Source organism: Aquarana catesbeiana, linkage group LG09 (assembly GCF_042186555.1).
Source record: "Aquarana catesbeiana isolate 2022-GZ linkage group LG09, ASM4218655v1, whole genome shotgun sequence".
Classification (NCBI taxonomy): domain Eukaryota; kingdom Metazoa; phylum Chordata; class Amphibia; order Anura; family Ranidae; genus Aquarana; species Aquarana catesbeiana.
Genome location: NC_133332.1, coordinates 291482254 through 291505481, shown reverse-complemented (window position 1 = coordinate 291505481; position 23228 = coordinate 291482254). Strand labels below are relative to the sequence as shown.

Below are 23228 nucleotides of genomic sequence, written 5' to 3'. Positions count from 1 at the left end.
TTTCTGTGCACAGACAGGATCTGCAGGTTCCAGATTTCCAATGGCTCTTTTGCTTTCCTTCATCTTTTTATCTTGAAAAACATTTAGAGTGTATAACTGGAATAATGTAGGAACATTAAACTGCTACAGTAAAATAGTTAAAGGCGATTTCATACTAGGGTTTCCTAAAATCGACTTTAGCGTTTTATTAGTTCAACCTTTTATTGGTTGAACTGGATGTCTTTTTTTCAACCAGGCAAACTATGTAACTGAGTGTAGGAAGTATAAACAAGAATCACTTTTTCACTAGGCTGGGGATGCAGTATAATTAAATGCCAGCTCTGACCCCGTATTTGCATATCTAAAGTGGTTTGGTCACATGACTGAAGCAACCTTTTAAAGTTAGGCCATTAAGACAAACAAAACTGATAGTACTTAAAGAGGAACTTCACTTGGGTTGTAAAGAATTAAAAGTCAGCAGATACAAATACTGTAAAAAAAAAAAAAAAAAAAAAAGATTTTTCCCAGTCTATGCAATCCATTGCAGCCTATTCTTCTGATCTGTGATGCTGCCTTTATGGATTTTGGAGCTGGCTGTGACCTCCTGATGTCTCACAACTGGCTCTACACTGCGCATGCAGGAGGCACGTTAGTGCGGTCCCTTGGGACATGTGATGTGTCCCTGATGGTGTGGGTGACAGGCCAAACGTACGTCACTGTCACCTAGGCCAAAATTGGGACTGGGTTTCTGGGGGGGACAAAAAAAAACGGAAAAAAAAAGGAAAAAGGACCTGCCCCCACCGAAAAAAAGCTGCAAATGTGTTAGAGGTTGAAGGGAGAAAGACTGTGAGCTTCACTTTCCTTTTTTGGGTGAGGGTTCACTTTTAGCTTTTTTCCCCAATCCCCCCCCTGCACATTTTTAGCCAGTGAGGCAGCCTAATCTAGTCATAAGCTAGTAAGAAAATGTGGGACAGGAGGTAGAGACAGGCTCCAACACTACCCTATTTTGCTCTAACAGTTACGTTTTGGAGGTCTTTGCAAGACCATATATATGTTACCTGCTTACCTGGAGCTCAAATCTAGTTGGAACGTATCAGAGCAGAAATATGAGAGCTGCATTGCTGCCCTGAGTGTTAAATAGTGCAGCTGCATCCCTAGTTTACTACTCGGTGACGGACTAATCCTGTACAAGTATGCATATTAGGAGGATGACATCCCTTTAAGTTGTGTAATTCTTCAAAGAGGTGTTGGGCACGCTTTTTTTTTTTTCAGTTGGGTTTGGTTTTACTGAGGATGTGTCCTAGTATTCCTTTGTGGGTTTAGCTGGCAGCTTCTCCTTACAGATGGTCCAACTAACTAGTAAGTTACATAGTTAGTCAGGTTGATTGAGGTTGATATACACAATCCTTCACCCACAGTTGATCCAGAGGAAGGCGAAAAACCCCGGCAAAGCGTGATCCAAATTGTTACAGCAGAGGAAAAAAATTCTTCCTGATCCCCTGAGAGGCAATCAAGATTTTCACAGGTTCAACTTTACCTATACATGTTAGTACCCAGTTATATTATGTACATTTAGGAAAGTGTCCAGAAAGTCTTTTTTTTAACCACTTCCAGCCCACGGACGTCATATGACGTCCTGGGCTTTGGGCGGGTATATCTGAATGATGCCTGTAGTTACAGACATCATTCAGATATTGCCGGTTTCAGCCGGCGAATCTCTACACCATAGGAATGATCATAGTGGCCGTTCCGCCGCTTGATCGTTCCTATGGGAGGCGAGAGCGGACGTCCCCCTCCTCCCGCCGCCCTCTGGTGCTTGCTCCGACTCACCGTTACGATCGGCGAGGCGGAGAGTGGATCCGCCGGCGCCGGATGTAGATCATAGAGATTTCCGGCGGACCAGATGGTCCCTGGAGTCTCTATGATCGTCGGAGGCCCGGCGCGATGTTATGACGTCACGCCCGGCCTCTCCATTCAAAAAAAAGGCACCGCTTTGGCTGGGAAGCGGCGATCGTTTTATTTTTTTTTTTATTTCAGGCATCCCAGCCTAGTGGTGAGATATGGGGTCTTATTGACCCCATATCTCACTATTAAGAGCACCTGACATGTCATATTGCTATTACAAGGGATGTTTACATTCCTTGTAATAGGAATAAAAGTGATCAATTTTTTTTTTTTTCAAAAAAGTGTCAAAATAAAAAAAATAAAATATAATTAACAATAAAAAAAAAAAAATTTTTTAAAGCGCCGCTGTCCCCGTGTGCTCGCACGCAGAAGCGAACGCATACGTAAGTCCCGCCCACATATGAAAACGTTCAAACCATACATGTGAGGTATGGTGATGGTTCAAACCATACATGTGAGGTATCGCCGCGAACGTTGGAGCAAGAGCAATAATTTTGGCCCTAGACCTCCTTTGTAACTCAAAACATGTAACCAGTAAAAAAATTTCAAGCGTCGCCTATGGGGATTTTTAAGTACCGAACATTGGCGCCATTCCACGAGCATGTGCAATTTTGAAGCGTGACATGTTAGGTATCTATTTACTCGGCGTAACTTCATTTTTCACAAAATGCAAAAACATTGGGCTAACTTTACTGTTTTGTTTTTTTTTTTAAACACAAAACTGTTTTTTTCCCAAAAAAACACGTTCGAAAAATTCCTGCGCAAATACTGTGTGAGATAAAAAGTTGCAACAACCGCCATTGTATTCTTTAGGGTCTTTGCTAAAAAAACATATATGTTTGGGGGTTCTATGTAATTTTCTAGCAAAAAAATGATGATTTTTACATGTAGGAGCAAAGTGTCAGAATTGACCCGGTATTGAAGTGGTTAAAAGGACATATTCACCTTTAAAAAAATGTGTATATATATATATATATATATCTATCTATATATATATCTATATCGATATAGATATATATAGATACACACAGACACACACATTTGGCCAGCCAAAGTCCCCCTTCTTCAGAGATGAGTAGTAGTAGCTCTGGATTCTGGACTTACGTAAGTGAGATTAGTGAGAGGAGATCTTCTTTGAAGGAAAGTTCTAGTGCTCTGAGAAAAGAAGACCCACATAAGTTTTCATAAAAGTTAAACCGATGAACACTACATCATAGGTGAGCTTTCCTCAAAGACTTCCCTTCACTAATATTACTTAACGTCCACTTCTCAGGCCTGGTGCATTTCCACAATGAGAATTCCAATGTTTCTATTCTTACAGGTTCTCTTTAACAAAGACCACATCAACTGAACTGTAAAAGGAAGACAACCAAAACGACAAAGTGTGTTAACCAAAGAAAACTTTATTTTGCCCAAATCTCTCCCGAAGACCTCTGATAACAACTGGAATCAGAATGGCCATTACAATGTAGGAATTGAAACAGGCGAGATGGAGGAAACAATGAAATGTCTCAAGCTTATTTTAAACTCCAGAGAATTAAAATATAGAAGCAGAATCCTTTTTATTTAAACATTTTGCCTTATGAAAACTATACACTTCACAATGCTGATGGCTTCTGCAGTATGTGCACCTTTGGACCAATCCTTTTGCAAAAATAGCTTTTTATATGTTGTATATATATCTCTCCATATACTTTATAAAGTAGAAAACTTTTTTTATGGGAACTTAATTCAATTTAGTAATAAGCAGCACAAAAATAGTGGTATTTAAATCTAATTTTAAAGAACCGCCCAGGCACAGTTTAGGCCAAGCCAAAATTTGCACAAGAGATTTTTTTACTTTTCTTGGAGAAAGGAGGGCAGTTACAGAAGTGCTCAAATGTCAGTTATATCATTTATAGGAAATATATTTATATATGTAAACGTAGTGTAAAAATTCAGTTTATCACATTAAGAAAATATAAGTTATTTTGTGCAATAATGTGCATAAAATCTGTGTGACTCAAAATACATCTTAAGTTTTGGAGTGAGTTTCTTTTTGGACAGTTTAAACAGAGGCTCCATTTGCTACAGCGGTGTACAAGAAGTAAAACGTTATAGGAATACATTAGACTTCATTAAGTTCTAATAATCGTCATCTGCCATAATCAAATGTTATTTTCAGCAATGATAACCAATGAGAGCTGAAAGTAAGTCTCATGGTGGTAAATAACAATGTTTATGGCCAATAACACATTTTAAAGTGGTTGTAAAACTAAATTTTTTTTCTCCTAAAATAATCAACATGTTATACTTACCTGCTCTTTGCACTGGGTATTGCACAGAGTGGCTCCGGGTCTATTATTCTGGGGTCCCCCGCTGGCTTCTCCTCTTCTGTCTCTGCCCTCATAGTAAGCCGCTTGCTGTGGGGCAGACGTATGGGCTCGTTCCTGAGCTGGGCTGTGTGCATCCACAGACACACACACAGCATGACTCAGCCCCACCCCCTGCTTACAGGATTTGACTGACAGGAGGCAATGGCTCCTCTGCTTTCAGTGAAGTGTACTGAGAGCAGAGAGAGGGAGGAGCAGACCGGTAGCCAGGCACAGTGCTGGACCAATACAGAACTCAGGTAAGTATTTAGTGAGTGGAGGGGGAGATAGAATTACTGGGACATTTGTTTACCTTAATGCTGGGAATGCCTTTAGATGAACTGAACTGAATGCCTCTGTGTATGTTATACACTAAAGAGACCCCCGTACTAGATTCTTCCCCAGAAGAAAACGGTCACTGTTTTCCCTGCTTGAATATAGTTTGCAGCTTTACCTGAAGGGATCTTGCTTTTCTGATTAGCTTCTTTACAGTATATAGAACATGTTTTTAGAATGATCCCCTTCAGTTAGCTGATTTTTGGCTAAGGTGCTTCCTGTAGCCGGAGGATTTTATCCCTTGTTGACTAACCTTTCTATGCTGCAGCTGACACAAATTCTCTCCTCATACTATGTTGTCATGGTCTTTCTTGGGAGCAAACCGTACAACATTAAGGAGTTCTGCACCACGGTACCAATGTGGAAGGAAGATCTTCAAGTTTACATTTTAGTTACCCACAGACATGAGATGACTGTCAGCCAGATCGATGTCAGTGCCATGTCTATAGGCAATGCCATCCTATCCTGGCCATTGGATCTAGGGAAAAACAATCACTAGCCTATCTCTAGACATGTCCAACAGTGCCTCCCATGCACACAAGTGATCCAATGATATACACATTTAGCGGCCTGTGTGGTCAGGTTTGCATGTCCATCTGTCCCTCTAACATCATTGGTCTGCCTTAAAGCGGAAGTATAGCCAGAGTTTTTTTGCCTATGGAGCACAGGAGTGCAGTTCATTCTGCACTCCTGTGACCCGTTTTTAGCAGACAGCGGGCTAAAGACTGTTGTCGGTTGACATCACTCAGCCAGTCCCGACCATATGGTTCTACCCAGAGCCTGAGCCAGCCCCTCCCGTCCCCTCCACAGCTCAGAGCTCCAGTGTGCCCTGGAGGGGCAGAGCAGAGAGCCGCAGACTGACAGTCACGGCTATCTGCTTAGAGTGGAGGGGAGAACTGAACGATCAGCTGTGTTTAATCACTCAGTTCTTACTATAGAGTCGGCAGGGGCTACATCCACCTAGGTGAGTATAAATGTTTGTTTTTTTAAATCCTGAACTTCTATTTTAAGGTTGTGATAGAGGTTAAATGGGTTTCCCAATCTGGCTAGTTTCAAAAAACAATGTAATATCTGTAAGTTGACTTCAGACACCACTGGCTGAAGGGTAACACTGTTTGGACGGATTAGAAAATCTTTTTTGACTGCCTCCTCCCCATCAGCTGACAGTAGTAGTGTCAGCAGTGCACCTCTCCTATCCTGCTTTCACAGGCCATGACAATGGTCATGACATGGAAGCCAGAACAGATGCTGGAGGGTGGTCAGACTGTGCCAGCACTGCTCACCACCCTCAGGCATACATATTTTAACTTTCTAAACCTTGGACAGGTCACAGAGCTGGATCTACATATAACAGAGGCTCATTCTGTCTGAATCAAGGTAACAAAAATGATAAATAATGTTTGAGGGCTCACACAAGGGGACAGAGGGAAAAGTGGCAGGTTCTCTTAAAGAGAAAGCATTTTTCTAAAGCAAGGGAAGGAAAAAAAAAATCCTTGTACAGTTAATGTTCTATACCCCTGTATGTATTGTTCTAGAACGTTGTACAGTACACCTCTTTACTGTATATATTCTGAAGCATCCACTTTGTGCAAATTTTGGTTCTGGCTTAACACTTGTGATCTGGTTGGAAAGTCCTGAGACTAGTATAGCCGCAACAGCACTAATCTGAGAGGTTGTAACGTGGGCCTGTCACCTTCACAAAAGGTGGCAACTTTATGCTCTGAATGCATATTCCTCCCCAGCCTACAAAAGTGCTGGGAAAAACTGACACCACTGAGGTCTTAAAACACATTTCCCTTCATACCTCAGTGATACCTCCATGTTAAAAAGCAGTTTAGTTGCACTGCCTGAAGCTCTTGTTACAAGCGCCCACAACAAATAAACAAATACAGAAAACCTTTGGCACTTCAGCTGCTGCTGACCTACATCTCCAGCCAAAGTGTGCTGACAATTGTAGCACAATAACCATAAGGATGGGCCTGAAGAGCTCAAAACTACACCCCCTCCAAAGAGCATGCTGGGAAATGTAGTTCAATAGCAGCAAAATCTATTTGTAAAGCCATAAACTGGCTATCCCAAAGATTAGCTATTGTGCAACCTCTCCGTCACTAAGAAAACAGCCAGAATGCAGTAACTTCTCATTACCACACCCAGGTAATTATGCTATTTTTAATGCCAATGAGTTTGACTAATTGCTTGTACTTCAGTACATAATCCAAAATGAAATCTGAACTCTTGTCAAACACAAAGGACTTTAGTAGTATGGAAAATGATGGTTAGTCAATTCACCCCTCAAGTGCTTAGGATTCAGATAACAGAGGTATTGCAAATTGTTAGGAAAACAGAAGAGACGTATTACATGCTTCTTAAATTGACATAGAATTATTTTGTAAAGTTATTTTGAAGAATTTCGATGCTCCGAAGAAAAAAAAAACAAAAAAACAACTTTAACAATACAAACATTTAAATTCCCTGCACCAACTCCATCGATCATTAAAGTGCCCCAAAGAAAAGTGGTCATTTATTCGGAACTGGAACAGCAGTACAGTGGCTGTGCAAAGTTCCTTTTCTATTATATTAGGAAGAGAGAACTCATTCACAAGTAAGCAGGTAGTGGTATAGGTGGCTGATTTGGAGGGATATTTCAAAGACAAATGTGATTACTTCAGAGGCGATAGGTGACACCTCGTTTGTTGAGTTGATAAAGCTTTGTGTACAACAGTTTTTGCAGTTTGCAGTACATCCATGCTGGCCATACACAGGAAGGTGGATCAATTTAATCTATGACATTAAATGCTGTATTTAAACATCAAGGCCATCAGAGCTGTCTAGTGACCTTAATTCTCACTTTTCCTTCTATTCGAGGTTTCATGGAAATGATTACCACAGACAAGGCAGAGAGCCTGGCAATATACACGGCGGGAGAGTCACCCATCCGCACTGTGCAGTATGGATGGAAGAATCTGTCCAACCGGCAGGCTCAAAAAAATGTGTATGGCCAGTTTAAGTTCCAGTTGGAATCACTTGGTGACTAGTCTGTGGTAGTCATTTCTGTGAAACCTCCAACAGAAGGAAAAGTGAGGTTCACTAGACAGCTCTGATGGCCTTGATGTTTAAATACATAACATATAAAGATTATTTTAAAAGATGATCAAATCTACAAAACCAGTCCTGTGTATGACCAGCTAAAGTATGAGGTATGTACAGAATTTAGTGAACGCAGCTCATACCACATTATGCAAAAGGGAAGATTTACTTCTTGTTGTATATTCACGAGTTAGATTAAAGACCAAATGCTGCCACAATCTTTTCAGTTTTGTTAAATGAGAAAATGGTTAAAAGTACTCTATGGCTTTTTTTCATTGCTGCCTGACACCATTATTATGATTTCCTTCATTTCCTATCCCTGTGACACTGGAACACGTAATAAAAGGGAACAGGTGTAACTAGGCAACAAAGACAAAATAAAAAATAAGCATTTCTGTTACATCTCAACTGTGAGAGAATTTCCATCCCTCCCTGCACTGGTGACACTGTGTCACGGGGACACAGGAATGAGGGGAACCTGTATATGGTGACACAGACAGCAATAATAAAAAAAAAAAATAAAAAAAACGTGACAGTGGCTCTTCCTTATCTACCCAAAACAACAAAAAAGGTTTTGGCTGGAGTTGGGCCTTAAGCATGAATATACAGCAATATAACTATGTAACTGCTGCTGAAAGGTCCACCATGATGGGTACCTATTATTCCTTAAGGTTACAGTATTAGCGGAGTACAGCCGAGTACAGCTGTTGGACACACAACCACCATGAAAGCAAGAACTGTTGTGTACACAGCCTGCACCAGAAGAGCCCCTGCAGCTCTCCATATACAAAAAAAATAAAACAAACAAACAGCCCTGAGCACCAGGTGACTCCACCAAAAAAAAAAGGAATTCACATTGACAATCTAGATTAGACACAGGAATGAAATGAAAACACCAGCCTGCTGGCTTTCTGAAATTGTTGTGCAGACTTTGCCGTGCGACAGTGAGTGCGTTGAAGCCGGGACTGAACAGGGCTGGATCCAGGCGCAGAGACAGGAGCTGTGGCCAGCACAGCTAACCCCTGGTGACAACTGTCTCTTGGGCTTCTCGTGTTATGGAATGTCTTAAAGAAAGACTCCAGTACAGACAAAAAAGTGGACCCTCAATATCTGACCAGACATCTGAGGGCCACACTTCTGGGACGCACCATCCAGCTGTGCCTCCCATGAGGTGCTTCCCTAAAACATTATGTCACAGTCCTGCTGTGTAACATGTACTTCCTTAAGGATATTCACAGCTCAGCTGTGCTTTGTGACTCCTACCTGCGGAGTCCTTAAGGGTTCAATACAGACCTGCTGTGTGACATGACCCCTTCCAGCGGGTGTCTACAGTCCTGCTGCATCTTATGGGCCCCAGCCAGGGGGCACTTTTGGAACAGTCCAGCTGTTTTCATGACTTTGTATAGGGACAAGCCTCTGTTCTGCACTGACTTCTTCCTTTAGGGAAGCTTGGAGAATAACCCAAAAGTCACGTATCTTTTACGTTACAGGAAACAAGAATGGTACCGTGTAAGAAGGAGGAACAAATCGAGTAAAAAAGGCAAGTTAACCATTAGTATACTAGGCAAACTACATCTTCTATCAGGCTGCAATTCAGCATATCATAATTGGTGTCAACAGCTGCAGATTTATCTGCCTTCCAGCTCAGTTAACTCTTACAACAGGTGTAAGTCATCCAGTGACAAAATGTGTTCATGGTTGCAGTGACAGAATTTGTATTTTCATAGTGTTGTGATTGGTTACATCAGATGCCTGTCAGGTGTTTTAAATCACCTAAAGCCCCTGTTTACATCAGAGCGATTTGACATGTCAAATAGCAGCCTATTGCCGGCAGCGGCACTGTCTCAATCAGTGCAATACCGACTTTGCGGCGCCGCACCAATTCCCAAAAGTAGTTCCTGTACTAATTTTGGCAGCTTCAGGGGCGATTTTAATAGACGTGTGTGCATGCAACTGCACAGATGTCTTTCAAATTGCCCCCAAACTCGCAACTGAAATGCGGGTTTGAAATCGTGCGCGTTCAGCTGAACTCACACAATGGCACAGTGGTCTAGTGGATAGCACTCTCACCTAGCAGTAAGAAGGGTCGCTGGTTGGAATCTCAACCACGACACTACCTGCCTGGAGTTTGCATGTTCTCCCTGTGCCTGCGTGAGTTTCCTCCCACACTCCAAAGACATGCTGGTAGGTTAATTGGATCCTGTCTAAATTGTCCCTAGTATGTATGAATGTGAGTTAGGGACCTTAGATTGTAAGCTCCTTGAGGGTAGGGACTGATGTGAATGTACAATGAATATGTAAAGCGCTGCGTAAATTGACGGCTCTATATAAGTACCTGAAATAAATAAAATAAAATAAACCTGCCTTGAGTGTGAACAAGGGCAAAAACTGAGAGAACCAATTATAAAACCGCACAGGTATAGTTCTGCGGACTGCATTGTGGAAAGGGTTGTCGATAGGTGACCTGTACGAGTTGCAACAGTCGACTTTACTAGAAAAACAAAGTATCTGCATGGAGTCATCAATACCCCTCCCTCATAAATGTGCGGCATTTCTTTCTAAATAGCTGCAGCAACATCAGTTAGTATACACGTGTTGCAGTCTGTAGCAACCAATCATAAGACAGCTTCCATAAGTTTAAGATGTGAAGGATCTGAAAATGACACAAATGTTAGCCATCACAGTGATGTTACATTTGGGCATCCACTGTACTTTGCTGAACTGCAAACCTCACGTCAGATGTAGAGAGCCAAACTGCTCAAGGTGAGAGCCTAACAGAGCCAAGATGGCGTACTGAGCATGCAAAGGCTGGAAAAGACAGGTAATGAAGGAACAGAAGAAAAATGGCTGCAGTTGTCACTCAGTAAGACAATGCTTTGTCTCTGCCTTTCTCTTACTGGAACAATTGGTCTGTTCTACCAAAGAGCTGTGAGCAGAAGCTGGAATTGCCGAGAGTCTGGGCTCTTCTGGCCAAATGCCTTGTTCGATCCTCTCTGATTAGAAGCAGACGAAAACACTGTCACACATTGAGGAGCTCAAACACACTGGATATGTGCACACGACAACTGGACAAGTGCCAGGATGGAACAGAAATAGAAGAGGGGGGCCAGGAGAGAGTCCGATGAGGGCTTCCAGCCCTAAGTATCTCACCCACCCCTCGTAAGGGGAAGGTCCCAGCTTTTCAACTTGGAATGCAGAGCTTGGCTTGGAGCCTGGGAGATCCAACTGGACATGCAGCCCTTCTTGGATTTAATGAATCTCAATCACAACGGGCTCAAACACCCCAGCAGAGACTCTGGAAAAAAGAAAAAGAAAATCGTTACTGAGAATTATGTAATGTCATAACATGCACAGGCTTGTAAACTGTAGACTTGTATTTCCAGAATGGAGTTCATATAAAGCTTTACTTAAAATCCATCTACCAATTTAAAGTCTCCCCAGCTGCTGCGGAGCTAGAGGCCCTGCGGGTCAACACACTGCCTGCTGGGACTTGTAGTTCCAAAACTGCTGACTCAAAGCCCAACTGAACCTTCAGTTTAAATAAGCTAAATACATTCCAGGTGCATCAAAACAAATGTGTGCAAAGACTTACGGTTCACTTTAATTCTAAAGTACCCACCGCCTGTGCAGAATATCCTGCCCACTGCCAGCTTGCTAAGGCCTGGTTCACACCTATGTGTTTTTTTCATGCTTTTTTGCAGAAACGCACTACAGTCCATTTAACATGGTTTCCTATGGAACACGTTCACATCTATGTTTTTTTTCAGCCGCTGTGTTTTTGGAAAGGGTCAGGGACTTTTTTTTAAATGCAAAATTGTGCTTTTTTTTGTTCAATAGACTTCAATGGAGAAGCTGCAGAAAAGCATGTAGTGCGTTTTTGCTGCAATTTGTATTTTTTAATCTGCCTAACAACAAACTGGCCAACAAAAAAACCTAAAAAAAAGCATACAGAATGCAAAACGCATGAGAAAGTGTCAAAATCGCTTGCGCAAAAACACACCACAAAAAGCACTGCAGAAACCGATCAAAAGCAAGCTGCAAAGGTGTGAACCAAGCCTTACGCTGTGTGGAGAAGCAGTGATATCTTTGCAGAGGTCTAACACATCCCCTACTGAGACAGAGCTCTCCAATTAGTGAGGAGCATGCTTGTAGAGCTATAGGTCTGACCCAGTAGAAGGCATTTTGAACATCCTCAGAGAGACCACTGCTTCCACACAAAGAGCAAGGGCTCTACACTACAGCTTCTGGCAGGGGGAAGACTTTTCTTCTCAAGCTGTGCTTTTGTTTTGATGTGGATAAAAAATGTGTAGCACTAATGAAGCATATAAGCCCCAGGTATGAACCTAGTAAACAGTGAACATACAACCCTAAGGTTGTGCAAACATTAACAGGGTGATAAAGCCAAGTAGAATTACATGTGAAAAAAGAAAAATTTGAACAAACTCAATCAGAAAATACATTTAAATCCAAAAAAACAACATAAATCAGATGTTACCATAATAGCCAACTGAACTGAATACAGGCATAGAAGATAATATATAAAGTGCACATGTATATCCGTAAATATTCAAGTAAACAGAAATATAATGTGACAAAGCATTAAGTCCATTAAAAATGGATTTCAAGATATACTCAACAGAGGTAATTTTTAGTAAGAGAAAGGTGTTGGTATATTCCAAAGAATACAGATGATGGTATTCAAAATCAGATGACACCCAGGACTGTGTTTCCGCCTCCCAGGTGAGGGGTAGGTACTCTTACCAGGTCCACAAGCCAGTGGTGGTGAGTCATACAGGCATGGATGGAAACTTGGATTGCAGGTTACGATCTCCTTGAATGGGCAAGATGAAAGCACACACCAGCAACTATGCAGCAGCCAGAAGGGTGCAGGAAACAGGAACTCAACCGGGATCTCCTAGTATTGTGCAATGTCCACAAATCTCTCATCCATCAATGATGGGACTGATGATCATAGAAAGAAAACAGTGAGAAGGCTTCCACATAGCACAGATCAAAAATGTAGGAATTTATTGTAAAAAAGTACAAACATCATATCAGATGCGTACAATAAAATAAGTGCAGTGTGTAGCTCTTTAGCAAGTATTAATCAATGCGTTTCGTCCTGTAGAACGAAATGCGTCGGATTCATGTTTGATAGAGCTCTACACACTGAGCTTATTTTACATATTTTATGTGAGCACTATTTTATCGTATGCTTATTATATGAAGTTTGTACTTGTTTACAATAAATTCCTACATTTTTGATCTGTACTAAGCGGAAGCCTTCTCTCTTTTTTCTTTTTATGATCACCATTCCCATCATTGATGGGTGAAAGATTTGTGGGCATTGCACAATACTAGGAGATCTTGGTTGAGTTCCTGTTTCCTGCACCCTTCTGGCTGCTGCATAGTTGCTGGTGTGTGCTTTCATCTTGTCCATTCAAGGACATTGTAACCTGCAATCCAAGTTTCCATCTATGCCTGTATGACTCACCGCTGCTGGCATGTGGGTCCACAACTCATGGTAAGAGTACCTACCCCTCACCTGGGTGGCAGAAACACAGTCCTAGGTGTCTTCTGATTTTGAATACCATCATCTGTATTCTTTGGAATAGACCAACACCTTTCTCTTACTAAGAATTCCCTCTGTGGAGTATATCTTGAAATCCATTTTTAATGGACTTATCACTTTGTCACATTATATTTCTGTTTATTTGAATATTTATGGATATACATGTGCACTTTATATATTATCTTATATGCCTATATTCAGTTCAGTTGGCTATTATGGTAACATCTGATTTATGTTGTTTTTTTGGATTTGAACTTATTTTCTGATTGAGTTTGTTCAAATTTTTCTTTTATGACGTGTAATTCTACTTTTTGGCTTTATCACCCTGTTAATGTTTGTACAACCTTAGGGGTGTATGTTCACTGTTCCCTAGGTTTATACCTGGGGCTTATAGGCTTCATTAGCACTACACATTTTTATCCACATCTTTATACAATTAGTCTCATTGTTGTGTTAGCAGCTTTTTCTCACATTGGTAGCGCAGTAATTTATTTACATATTACTTTTGTTTTGTTGCACCCGGAATTTATGTAGCCGATTTAAACTGAAAGTTTTGGAACCACATACATTTGTAGCATTCCTGGAAGGTTTCTATTTGGCATAATATTGCTCAGAGAAAAATTGCCTGCAATAGAAAAACGGTTCTTCAAAAAATTGTTTTTAATAGTGTGTTTTCAGAGAATGTGGAGACTGTAATCTGCAAATGCCTGTGTAATCCTGAGCTTCATAGAACAACATGTCTGGAACCATGTTACTAAATACACATTTTTTGTTCTTGTCAGGTATTTATTGCTCTCTGTGACCCCATTAGTGGGAAAATCACCAGAACAGAATCAGAGTGGAAATTTTCCAGTGGGGGCACTGGTGCTGGGGGCTACGAGGAATTTCCTCTCACTCCCTGTTGTGGCTATAGGTTGAGAAGTGAAGGAAAACATCCCTAATGGGACAGAGATGACAAAAAAAAAAAGAAATACTACTGACAAGGATTAGAACCCTCCCTTATTCTGTCAAAAAAAAAAAAAAAAAAGCGTTGCTTCTACTTTAAGCTTTCTGAATTTAGGTTGTCATACTACCCAGGATAACAGGTCACCACAGGATAGCATCAGATGGAAAGGCAGCTACACTCTGCAGTTCTTCAAAACTTAGTATATGCGTATTTGTCTCTTCATTTTGTGTATAACACTTCAACATACTAAAAGTGTTGCTTGTCGGCATTGAGATCTGAGGTAAGTAACACAAAGCAGAGTGTTCCCATGTTATGCAGAGCGCTCAGAGGAATGTAAGAGGTGATACAATGCAGATCTCTGGAAAGCACACAAGGGTGGAGGTGAACTGTATGCTGTGGCCACAATGGGTCAAAATGTGTTTCAGAGAAAAACTTTCACAATATATCAGAAGCCTCTTCGCTTTGCTTCTTCGGTTACACAGGGGATCATATTCCTGCACAGCTAGTTTGGGTTACAAGACACTGGAGAATGGTGTGCCTGTATATACTATGTACTCGTACATATCCCATTCATTTTGGAACCTTGTGTTCAGATCTAACAACCAGCTTACTACAGCCGTTATTGTTTATTGTGTTCAAAGAGCAAGGACATGCAATAAGGGTGTGTTTTCCTGCAATTAAAAAGCATGTGGTTAACTGCATGAAAATGCCTTTTAAAGGTGCACTGCCACTAAACACAAGAGTGAAGGGGTAATAAGTGTTGTGAGAGAAAGAAAAGTGTAAGAATGTACACCTCCTTCTGTCCCAAAAAATACAGAGCTGTGCAAGACACACTTATGCTATCAGCGCTCATCAGTAATTCAGAATTGGTCACCGGCCTTGCAAATTTCAAAGGGGATTTATGTGCCAACTGGCCAGCTACAAAAATGAGTGCAATGGAAAGCCAGAACCAGAGCTTTTAGCTGAAGGCCTCTGGATCTGGGGCACATCACTATACTATACTCAACCCAGTCCCAAAATTTTGCAATCCTGTATATTTTTAATCTGTTGATCAGTAATGGAGGTTGGTATTGTTACATTTGCCTTATTACAGCATTTAAATATTTGGCCCTCACAAGTTCATAAAACCATGGGAAGACTCTTCATATAAGGACAACACAAGTAAATCTCTGTTGAAGGTCTCATACATATAGAACATTTACAAATTTGTCCAGCTTTATCGCCTTTGTGTGCATTCTGCTTGACTTTTCACAGGGTCTCTGATGTGTCATCAATTTCTCCCATAAAGGGAAAAGAAACGTTAGCAGGTTCTTGGCCTTCTAACCAAAAACATGGCAGCTTGTGTTTTTGAATGAACATTTGTGCACTCTAACATGTATAGGGAAGCCTATCCTTTATGTATTCTACCAATTTACACATTGCTAACATATTCTCTAGAGCTTTACACTAGTGGTGCACCGAAATTTCAGCCGCCAAAACATATCGGCCGAAAATGGTGTTTTCGGCAGGCGGCCAAAAAAAAAAAGTGCTGATAATGGAGCCGAAAAAGGGGCAGGGCCGTCCCACCGGCTGCCACACGTGTATTATCCCCGCGCGCCCCTGTCAGTCTCCCCTCCCTCCTGCTGTTCTCACAAGTGTCATGAGATGCAGCCTCCCCAGTGCCTAATAGCGCAATCTCACGCTGTGTCTCAGAGATCTGAATCTCTGTGCAGCCACTGTAACGATGTCCCGCCTCCTAGACCGCCTCTTGTGATAGATGGCACACTGATCCAATGCTAGGAACTATTGTGCCGTGTGTCATAGGAGGCGGGACATCGTTACAGTGGCTGCACAGAGATTCAGATCCAGCTCTGACACACAGCGTGACATTGCATTACCAGGCACTGGTAGGCTGTACATGATGGGCACTGGCAGGCTGTATTTCATGGGCACTGGTAGGCTGTACATGATGGGCACTGGCTTGCTGCATTTCATGGGCACTGGTAGAATGTACATGATGGGCAGTGACGGGCTGCATGTCATGGACACTGGCGGACTGCATATCATGGACACTGGCGGGCTGCTGCATCTGATGGGTGCAGGCAGGCTGCTGCATCTGATGGGCAAAGGCACTGGTGAGGCTGCATGAAGGGCACAGACAGGCTGCTACATCTGATGGGCACAGACAGGCTGCTGCATCTGACTGGTAGGCTGCATCTGACAGGCACTGGTGAAGCTGCATTGATCTCTTGTATCATGTCTGCAGTCTCTGACTGTCTACTGTATCATGTTCTGCTAGAGGTGCACCGAATGGAAATTTTGCTAATACTATTAGCAATGTGTTTAAGTTTAAGTAGGAGATTGCCGACACGATACAAGAGATGGCTAGAGGCTGTGGACATGATACAAGAGATATCAGAGACTGCAGACTGCATTTTTCTTGACCTTTCTTGCACTAAAGGTGCCAATAATGGCCAACAATAAATTAATATTGATTAAAATTGATGATATGAATTAAAAAGTCGAATATAATACAATTGTATATAAAAATATAAATATTTTTTTAAAACTGTCATTTTTGGTATCGGTTTTTAGGCCTCGTGCATCCTTCATTTTCGGTACCAAAATTTCCATTCGGTGCACCCCTAATTTACACAGAACTAGCAGATCAGAGCCTACTCTAGAAAAGCTGTTAATGTCCCTACTATGGTCATACACACACAATACAGCCTAGTTTTGACGCTATGTAAAAAAAAATATATTTTCCCTTTCCCAACTAAAAGCAAAAAAAATATACACTATATAACCACTACACATTTCCTATGATCTGCTGGTATGCCTTTGATTTTTGTGGAAAAAAAAATATATCACAAACAATACACAGGAAGTCAGTTCTGCAAGGTCCCAGTGATAACTACCGCATGGAAGAGGATATTAATGACAAGGCAGGAGATACAATTTATAGAATAGAAGGAACGTTCCACTTACCGGTTAGCCATTTGGATTCCACTGAGTGTGGTTGATCCGTCTCTGCTGACAAACAGCCTCAGGTGACTGTCTGAATAAGGAGACAGGGGAGAGAGTGAGCCGAGGTGACGTCTATGCACCATCGTCATCATAACAGCTCATTATGAGAAAAATGCACAATGTGTGCGTCTGTGAACAACCTGGGGAATGTTCAGGAAATTAGGTGTGGAAAATGGCAATGCAGGCCTTCTTTTCACTCCTCATACATTATCTACAAATATTTGCTCTGACAATTTCTGTTGTGACAGGTTACATGCACACGTCAGGATAAAAATCCTCAGTAGATTTACAATATCAGGTGCTGAGCACATGCTTCTTTTCTCTTTCAGCCCTCGTTCACACTGAACACGGCTTTGAAATCGTGCAAGTATATCTGAACTTGCACGATTTCAAAGACGCATTTCAGCGACTTCAGTGGGCGAGTTAAAAGATATATGTGCGGGTTCATGCACAGATGTCTATTGAAATCACCCCCCGAAGTTGCCAAAAGTAGTACAGAAACTACTTTTGGAAACCAGTGCCGCGCCACAAAGACGGCGTCACACCAATTGGGACGCGTCTATTACCGGCAATAGGCTCCGATTTGATATGCGGTTTGACCTGTCAAATCACGCTGATGTGAACGGGGGCTGACAGTGTCCTATAGTAGTGCAGTTTTAACTCACTTTACCGCAATTAAAAAAAGTCCTCTAATAAAGAGGTGGGGGGATTAATCAGTGTTGGATCAAACAGCATATGTGTTATGGTTTAATAGTCCAAAGCCCACAGAATGAGGCTCCCCCCCCAAACAGTTCACAAGTAAACTGCTTTTCCACTATAAAGAGGACTCAATTTTTGTTTTGCATGGAGTTCTCCTTTATATAAAAGCACTATTCTGCAGCCACAGTCCCTTCTAGTAAAGCTTTTGCCTGATGCTGAAAGAAAGATGGGCTGAGCTATTACTGATCCTATTTTATCTAATGTGTAACCAATGCCCCCACAGTCAGCAGCTTCCTATGGGGGCACCCGAGCCGAGTCATAGTTCCCTGTGTCCATTCAGACATGAAGCCCCAACCCGGCCCCACCCCCTCTCTCCCTGATTGGCTGACTAAATTTTATTGACAGCCGCGGGAGCCAATGGAGCTGATGCTGTGTCTCAGTCAATCAGGAGGAGTGTCCCGGACGGCTTATACATTTGTGGACATCGCTGGAGAGAGAGGGGGCTCAGGTAAGTAATTAGGGGGTGCTGAGGGAGATTGCTACACACAAAAGGTTTTTTTTATCTTAATGTATAGCCTTTACAACCCCTTTAACAAGTCTGATGTCCCTAGCTGCTACAGACATAACCCACCTGGAGGAGAGGTGGATATAAAAAAATTAAAAATACGCACAAAGTATATCTAAACAAAAGCGCTTTATAATAAAAGCTCATTTTTGAAAGGATAAGTTCACCTTTACAAAAATAAATAATAAATGCACTTTTTTTGCAGATACCTGTAAACCACTGCACCCACGATCAGCAGATCATGGGTGTAATGCCACAGCCCTGCAGACTGTCTGTGTATCTGTCCGGCTGTACCTTCGATATGGCCAGGCAGTTACACTGTGACAGGAAGACCTAATGAACTACCACAGCGCTCAACAGCGATGTGGTAGCTAATTGAGAACTACAAGCCGACAGCCACAAAGGCTGCCAGACCTTATAGTTTTCCCATTTACAGAACACAATGAATGGATGACATGGATGGAGCCTCACATGGCTTTTGCAGATTGTAACAGCTAGCGGGGGGAGAAGATCCAAACAGGGGAATAGGGGGCTGGTGTATCTGAAACATGTTAAACCCTAAATATGGGTGTAAAGGCGTACTTTATCCTTTAACATCTCTCCAGCTGCTTTTATCTTGCATACCACCTCAATAAGGTTTACTATAAGTGAGAGACACTGAACTAATTACAGCCAATCCTAAGCGATGGTTTCGATATACTTTGTGTGTATGCTATTATAGCACACTGCAAACTGAAGCATTCAATAAGAAGCCAAATTCCAGAGATCCTTTCAGTGAACTTGAAAGCTGCAAGTATAGAACAATAGCTGTTGATCTGCAAGAATCCAGCATGTTCCTCACGTTTGAGCTGACAACACAGTACCTGTGCTGCACTGAAATCCCATGAAACGTTGTACGCCCTGCTAGCTGGACTACAGAACTCCACCTATCCTACTGCCTCATGCCTTCTCCACATACATACAGATTTATTTCCTGGTAAAACAATACTGCTGTGTTGACTCCCAAGAGCCTGTCCATACACTTTGTGTGGGAAAAGGGCTCTTGGGAGGTGGGTGTAGTTCTAGGGGATGTGCTTACATCAAAAAATCAGCAGTCCCCAAAATTTTACCAGTCCTAGACATATACTTGGTCTCCTCTTAAGTATGCAGCATGAATGACAGGCTGTTCGGCATGTGTATACATGCCAGGCAAATTACCTATACTATGTAAAGTTCATATTACTGGTGATTTCATGTAAAACTAAACACATCTATTGATTATACTGCATGCAGCCATCCCCAGCAAAGGGGAACAAGCAGGCGGTGGATGGCGGTGGGAGTAGAGTCTTATAAGCTGCATTCCTGGAGTTCACAGACTAGTGCACACTTGTACAACTCCCTAATATACATTCCTCACACTTACCTTCATTGTTACTGACGTCTGTGAAGTCCTGACTCTGCATGATCTTCTCCACAATGGCATCAGCATCAATTCTGGTATCATCCACCCATGTGGGATGACTCTCCACAGAGTCCTTCTTTCTCCTGTGTGGGGAACACAACACAAGTAAGGCAGAGAATTATACTCAGCAGGCATTAGTACAAGCTTCCATATACAACAAGGAATGCTGAAATCAGACCATCATTTCAAATGATTGGGTCATGTGTTGGTTCACCTCCAAAGGAAGGGCCTTTACATGCTAAAGGACATTTGTTTGCATTAGAACTGCTTCTCTTATGTTAAAAGACAAAGTCTAATGCAACACTTTGAAGCATATCAAATGTGGGTCAAATGCACCCACCAATTATTCTAAATGATCTCAAACTAGTGTCATAAAATATCTGCATCTGCCCATCGACAGAAGCCCTAAAAACATTTACATAACATGCTGGAACCTGTTTTGGACTGCCAATTTGGTCCCCTTTCGACAACAGAGGTGTACAAATCTTCTAACAATCATCAGTTGCACTTTAACTACATATAAACTGCAGATAAAACTGTGGCTGGTGCTAGAAGAGTTTGAGTGAGAATTATATATCTGACTGTCACCCTAAGAGCTCTACTACAGAGAAATTCTAGACCATGCTGCGGCTTGACCCTACAGGATCAATGTCACTTCTGAGATCAGCTTTGGGCATCGCAACAAGTGGAAGTGATTGTGGTTGCACCACAAATAAGTTGGGGTTCTGGATCATTGCAGAAACCTACAAACATTTTCCAAGTTACAGTCACCTCCAGTGTGGCGCAGCATGCAGGAGTACACTAAATATTACATGTGTGGTTTATGAATAGCGAAGGGGTCATGGTGGGTGTGATCACTGGACATTCTAAAAGACTGCAGGAAGCTGGAAAGTGTTGTCATCCCCATTACACTGTGCAGCAACATAGCACAGCAAAGGTGGCTGGAACACACAACCATTTTTTGGCAGGTAAAGCAGTTTCTATTTGTGCTCCAGCTTTGAATTCTATCTATATGGATAGAATAGTGAGGGGTTAGAACCTCTGTCAGGTTTTATTGCTGTCTCTCTCCACTAGGAAACGTCACCCTCTCCATTTGTCCTTGTGACAACTGTCACTCACCGGTACAAGTGATGGCCAATCTTTCAATGGAAAAACCTGTTCTGATAACAACTGCCTAATGCTGGCCATACACCGATCAAAATGCAACCGGTGCAGCAGGGACCAGCCGAAGGGTGTGGGCTCCCCTGTTTAGTAGAAGTCAATCATTTAATAGACTTCTGCCGAAGGGACAAATTGGAAAACTTTTGTTGGACAGCTGTTGCAGCTGCTGATCAGTGTATTCTGATAACGGAGGTTCCTGCTGTCAGGATATAATGTCCTGGTGGGTGGAATTTCTCCAAAAACCTTACTTGTGTGGATAGAGGAATCTGCCGGTGGCTGAATGAAAAAAAAAAACTAGCAGTGTATGGTCAGCCTAACAGAGGATTACCTCTCACTTTCTGTTATCTTTCCAGAACAGGAAATGGACACAGACAGGAAAAAAAAAAAAACAATCTCTACTCAAGCTAAATCTAAACTTAGGTTTCACTTTAGATACACTAACTTTTCAGCTGGTGTTCTCCCTAAATTTATAACAAAAAATAAAAATAAGGAAGCTTTTATGACAACTTTGTTCCATTCCCTGGATGAGCCAAATGGAATAAAGAGGCCCCTCAACAGGGAGCAGTACAGTCAAAACAATAAGGAAAAAGGGGAATCTCAGCACAAGAGTAGATTAACAATAAAATCCATGGCAGAAGCCAAGTGGGAAGATCACGAGCTGAATGTGTCACAGGCGCTGGCTACAGAATGCACAGACACCAGAGCCAACAATCCACACTGACTAAGTCCCAGCTGAGTCACATCACATATTCCATGCTCAGACTGCAGACAAACTCACGGCCCCGTCACTAACTTGACATTTCTAAACAGACGACTTTTTGTTTTTGCTGGTATTGACTAGGACCATCTGTAAAGACTATCTTAACATGGAAAACAACAGAAAACTAGTAAGATGCATCAAATCATAAATTAGCTTCTTGTTATACTGTATGATCATTACCTGGACTGTCTGTCTAGGAGGGGTGGTCTGATTGGCCTTAGAGGCTTCTCTGGTTTGGTTTCCTTGTCTCCTTCAGGTAAGTCTGCCGTAATGCAGATTCCCCCGGAGGCGCTGCTGCTGGTGGATGTGTTGCGTCTGTGAGTCAGGTCTGACATACTGGAGCAGCGGGAGTGTTCAGAGCTGTGACCTGTATAGGTAAAAAATACTGGTCATTTGAGAGCAGACTGAGTTATTCACAGTGCTATAGTACTGCTAGCAAGGCTGGAGCCTAAAAGCATAAAGCCTTTGGTGCCCTTATTCTTCGTCTTTAAAGCACTTGTTCAAACGATTTTTGCATCTTGCAGACGCAAGTTCAACGTCCTTCATTTCTGCTGCATCAGACAATCTGTGTGCTAGTGAGTGGAGGGCAGGCATTGGTGTTCTCATGAACAGGGCTTCTGTTAGAAATCATGGGGCCTGTTTTTAGTAGCTCAGTCTTTGTGCTAGGAGCACACAGGTGGCACTCTCCCAGCACATTACCAAGGCTTGCCAAGCGCCGCATATGTGCAATGTGTTGGCATTCAAGCCCAGCTTTTTGCCCCTGCACATATGGGTTACTGGGGTGTAAAGGGATTAAAGGGGAGTGGTTGGCGATAATCACACAGCATAGCTGGTGCTGTGTGGCTTGTCACAGTGTCACATGGCTGTTGTGTGCTGACTCTGTTATGGCTGTACTGTGTTACAGTCTGTAACACAGTACAGCTATAAGTTATCAAAGCCAGCATCCAACAGCCATGTGACATTACACACACACACATATATAGATATTAGTATGTTCAGGAAAAAGAATATGAAATCTTTTAGGGTTTTTTTTTTTTTTTTTTTAAGTAAAAAAAAATATAAAAAATATTGTTTACCAGAGACTTTGGACTGCTGGCTGGCCTGGCTGGAGTTGCGCGAGTGACCTGAATGGGACGTCTCCTCAGGGCTTGAGAGATTCTGGTCAGCTTCTTCAAAGACCCCTATGATATAAAGGAAGAAGAGAGACTTAGCTGAGGATTGGGTATAGATTATATTTGTAGTTAGAACACAACTGTTGGATTTGGCTTCCATCCATCGCTGCCTGTTCTCATGGGAAACAATGCAGATCCCCACATTCTCTGCTGCTAGTAAAACTACCTTCTGGCTGATGATAGCGCTCCTTTGTAGTAGCCATGTGCATGTTCCCAAGGGGTGTCTGGTAAAACACACTTATACCCCC

General features: G+C 42.1%; 1 protein-coding gene across 2 annotated transcripts in view; it reads right to left on the bottom strand.

Annotated features, from left to right (window-relative positions):
* Positions 1–3267: 3267 nt before the first annotated feature.
* The window catches only part of EEIG1 (estrogen-induced osteoclastogenesis regulator 1), a 131171-nt gene continuing 111210 nt past the window's right edge, over positions 3268–23228 (bottom strand). For both annotated transcript variants that reach the window (XM_073600411.1, XM_073600412.1), the window contains 5 exons: positions 22885–22989; positions 21989–22175; positions 19849–19970; positions 17144–17213; positions 3268–10953 (listed from right to left, as the gene is read on the bottom strand). In XM_073600411.1, the coding sequence (XP_073456512.1) occupies positions 10908–10953; positions 17144–17213; positions 19849–19970; positions 21989–22175; positions 22885–22989 (530 nt within the window). In that variant the 3' untranslated portion in view covers positions 3268–10907. The remainder of the gene's footprint in view (positions 10954–17143; positions 17214–19848; positions 19971–21988; positions 22176–22884; positions 22990–23228) is intronic.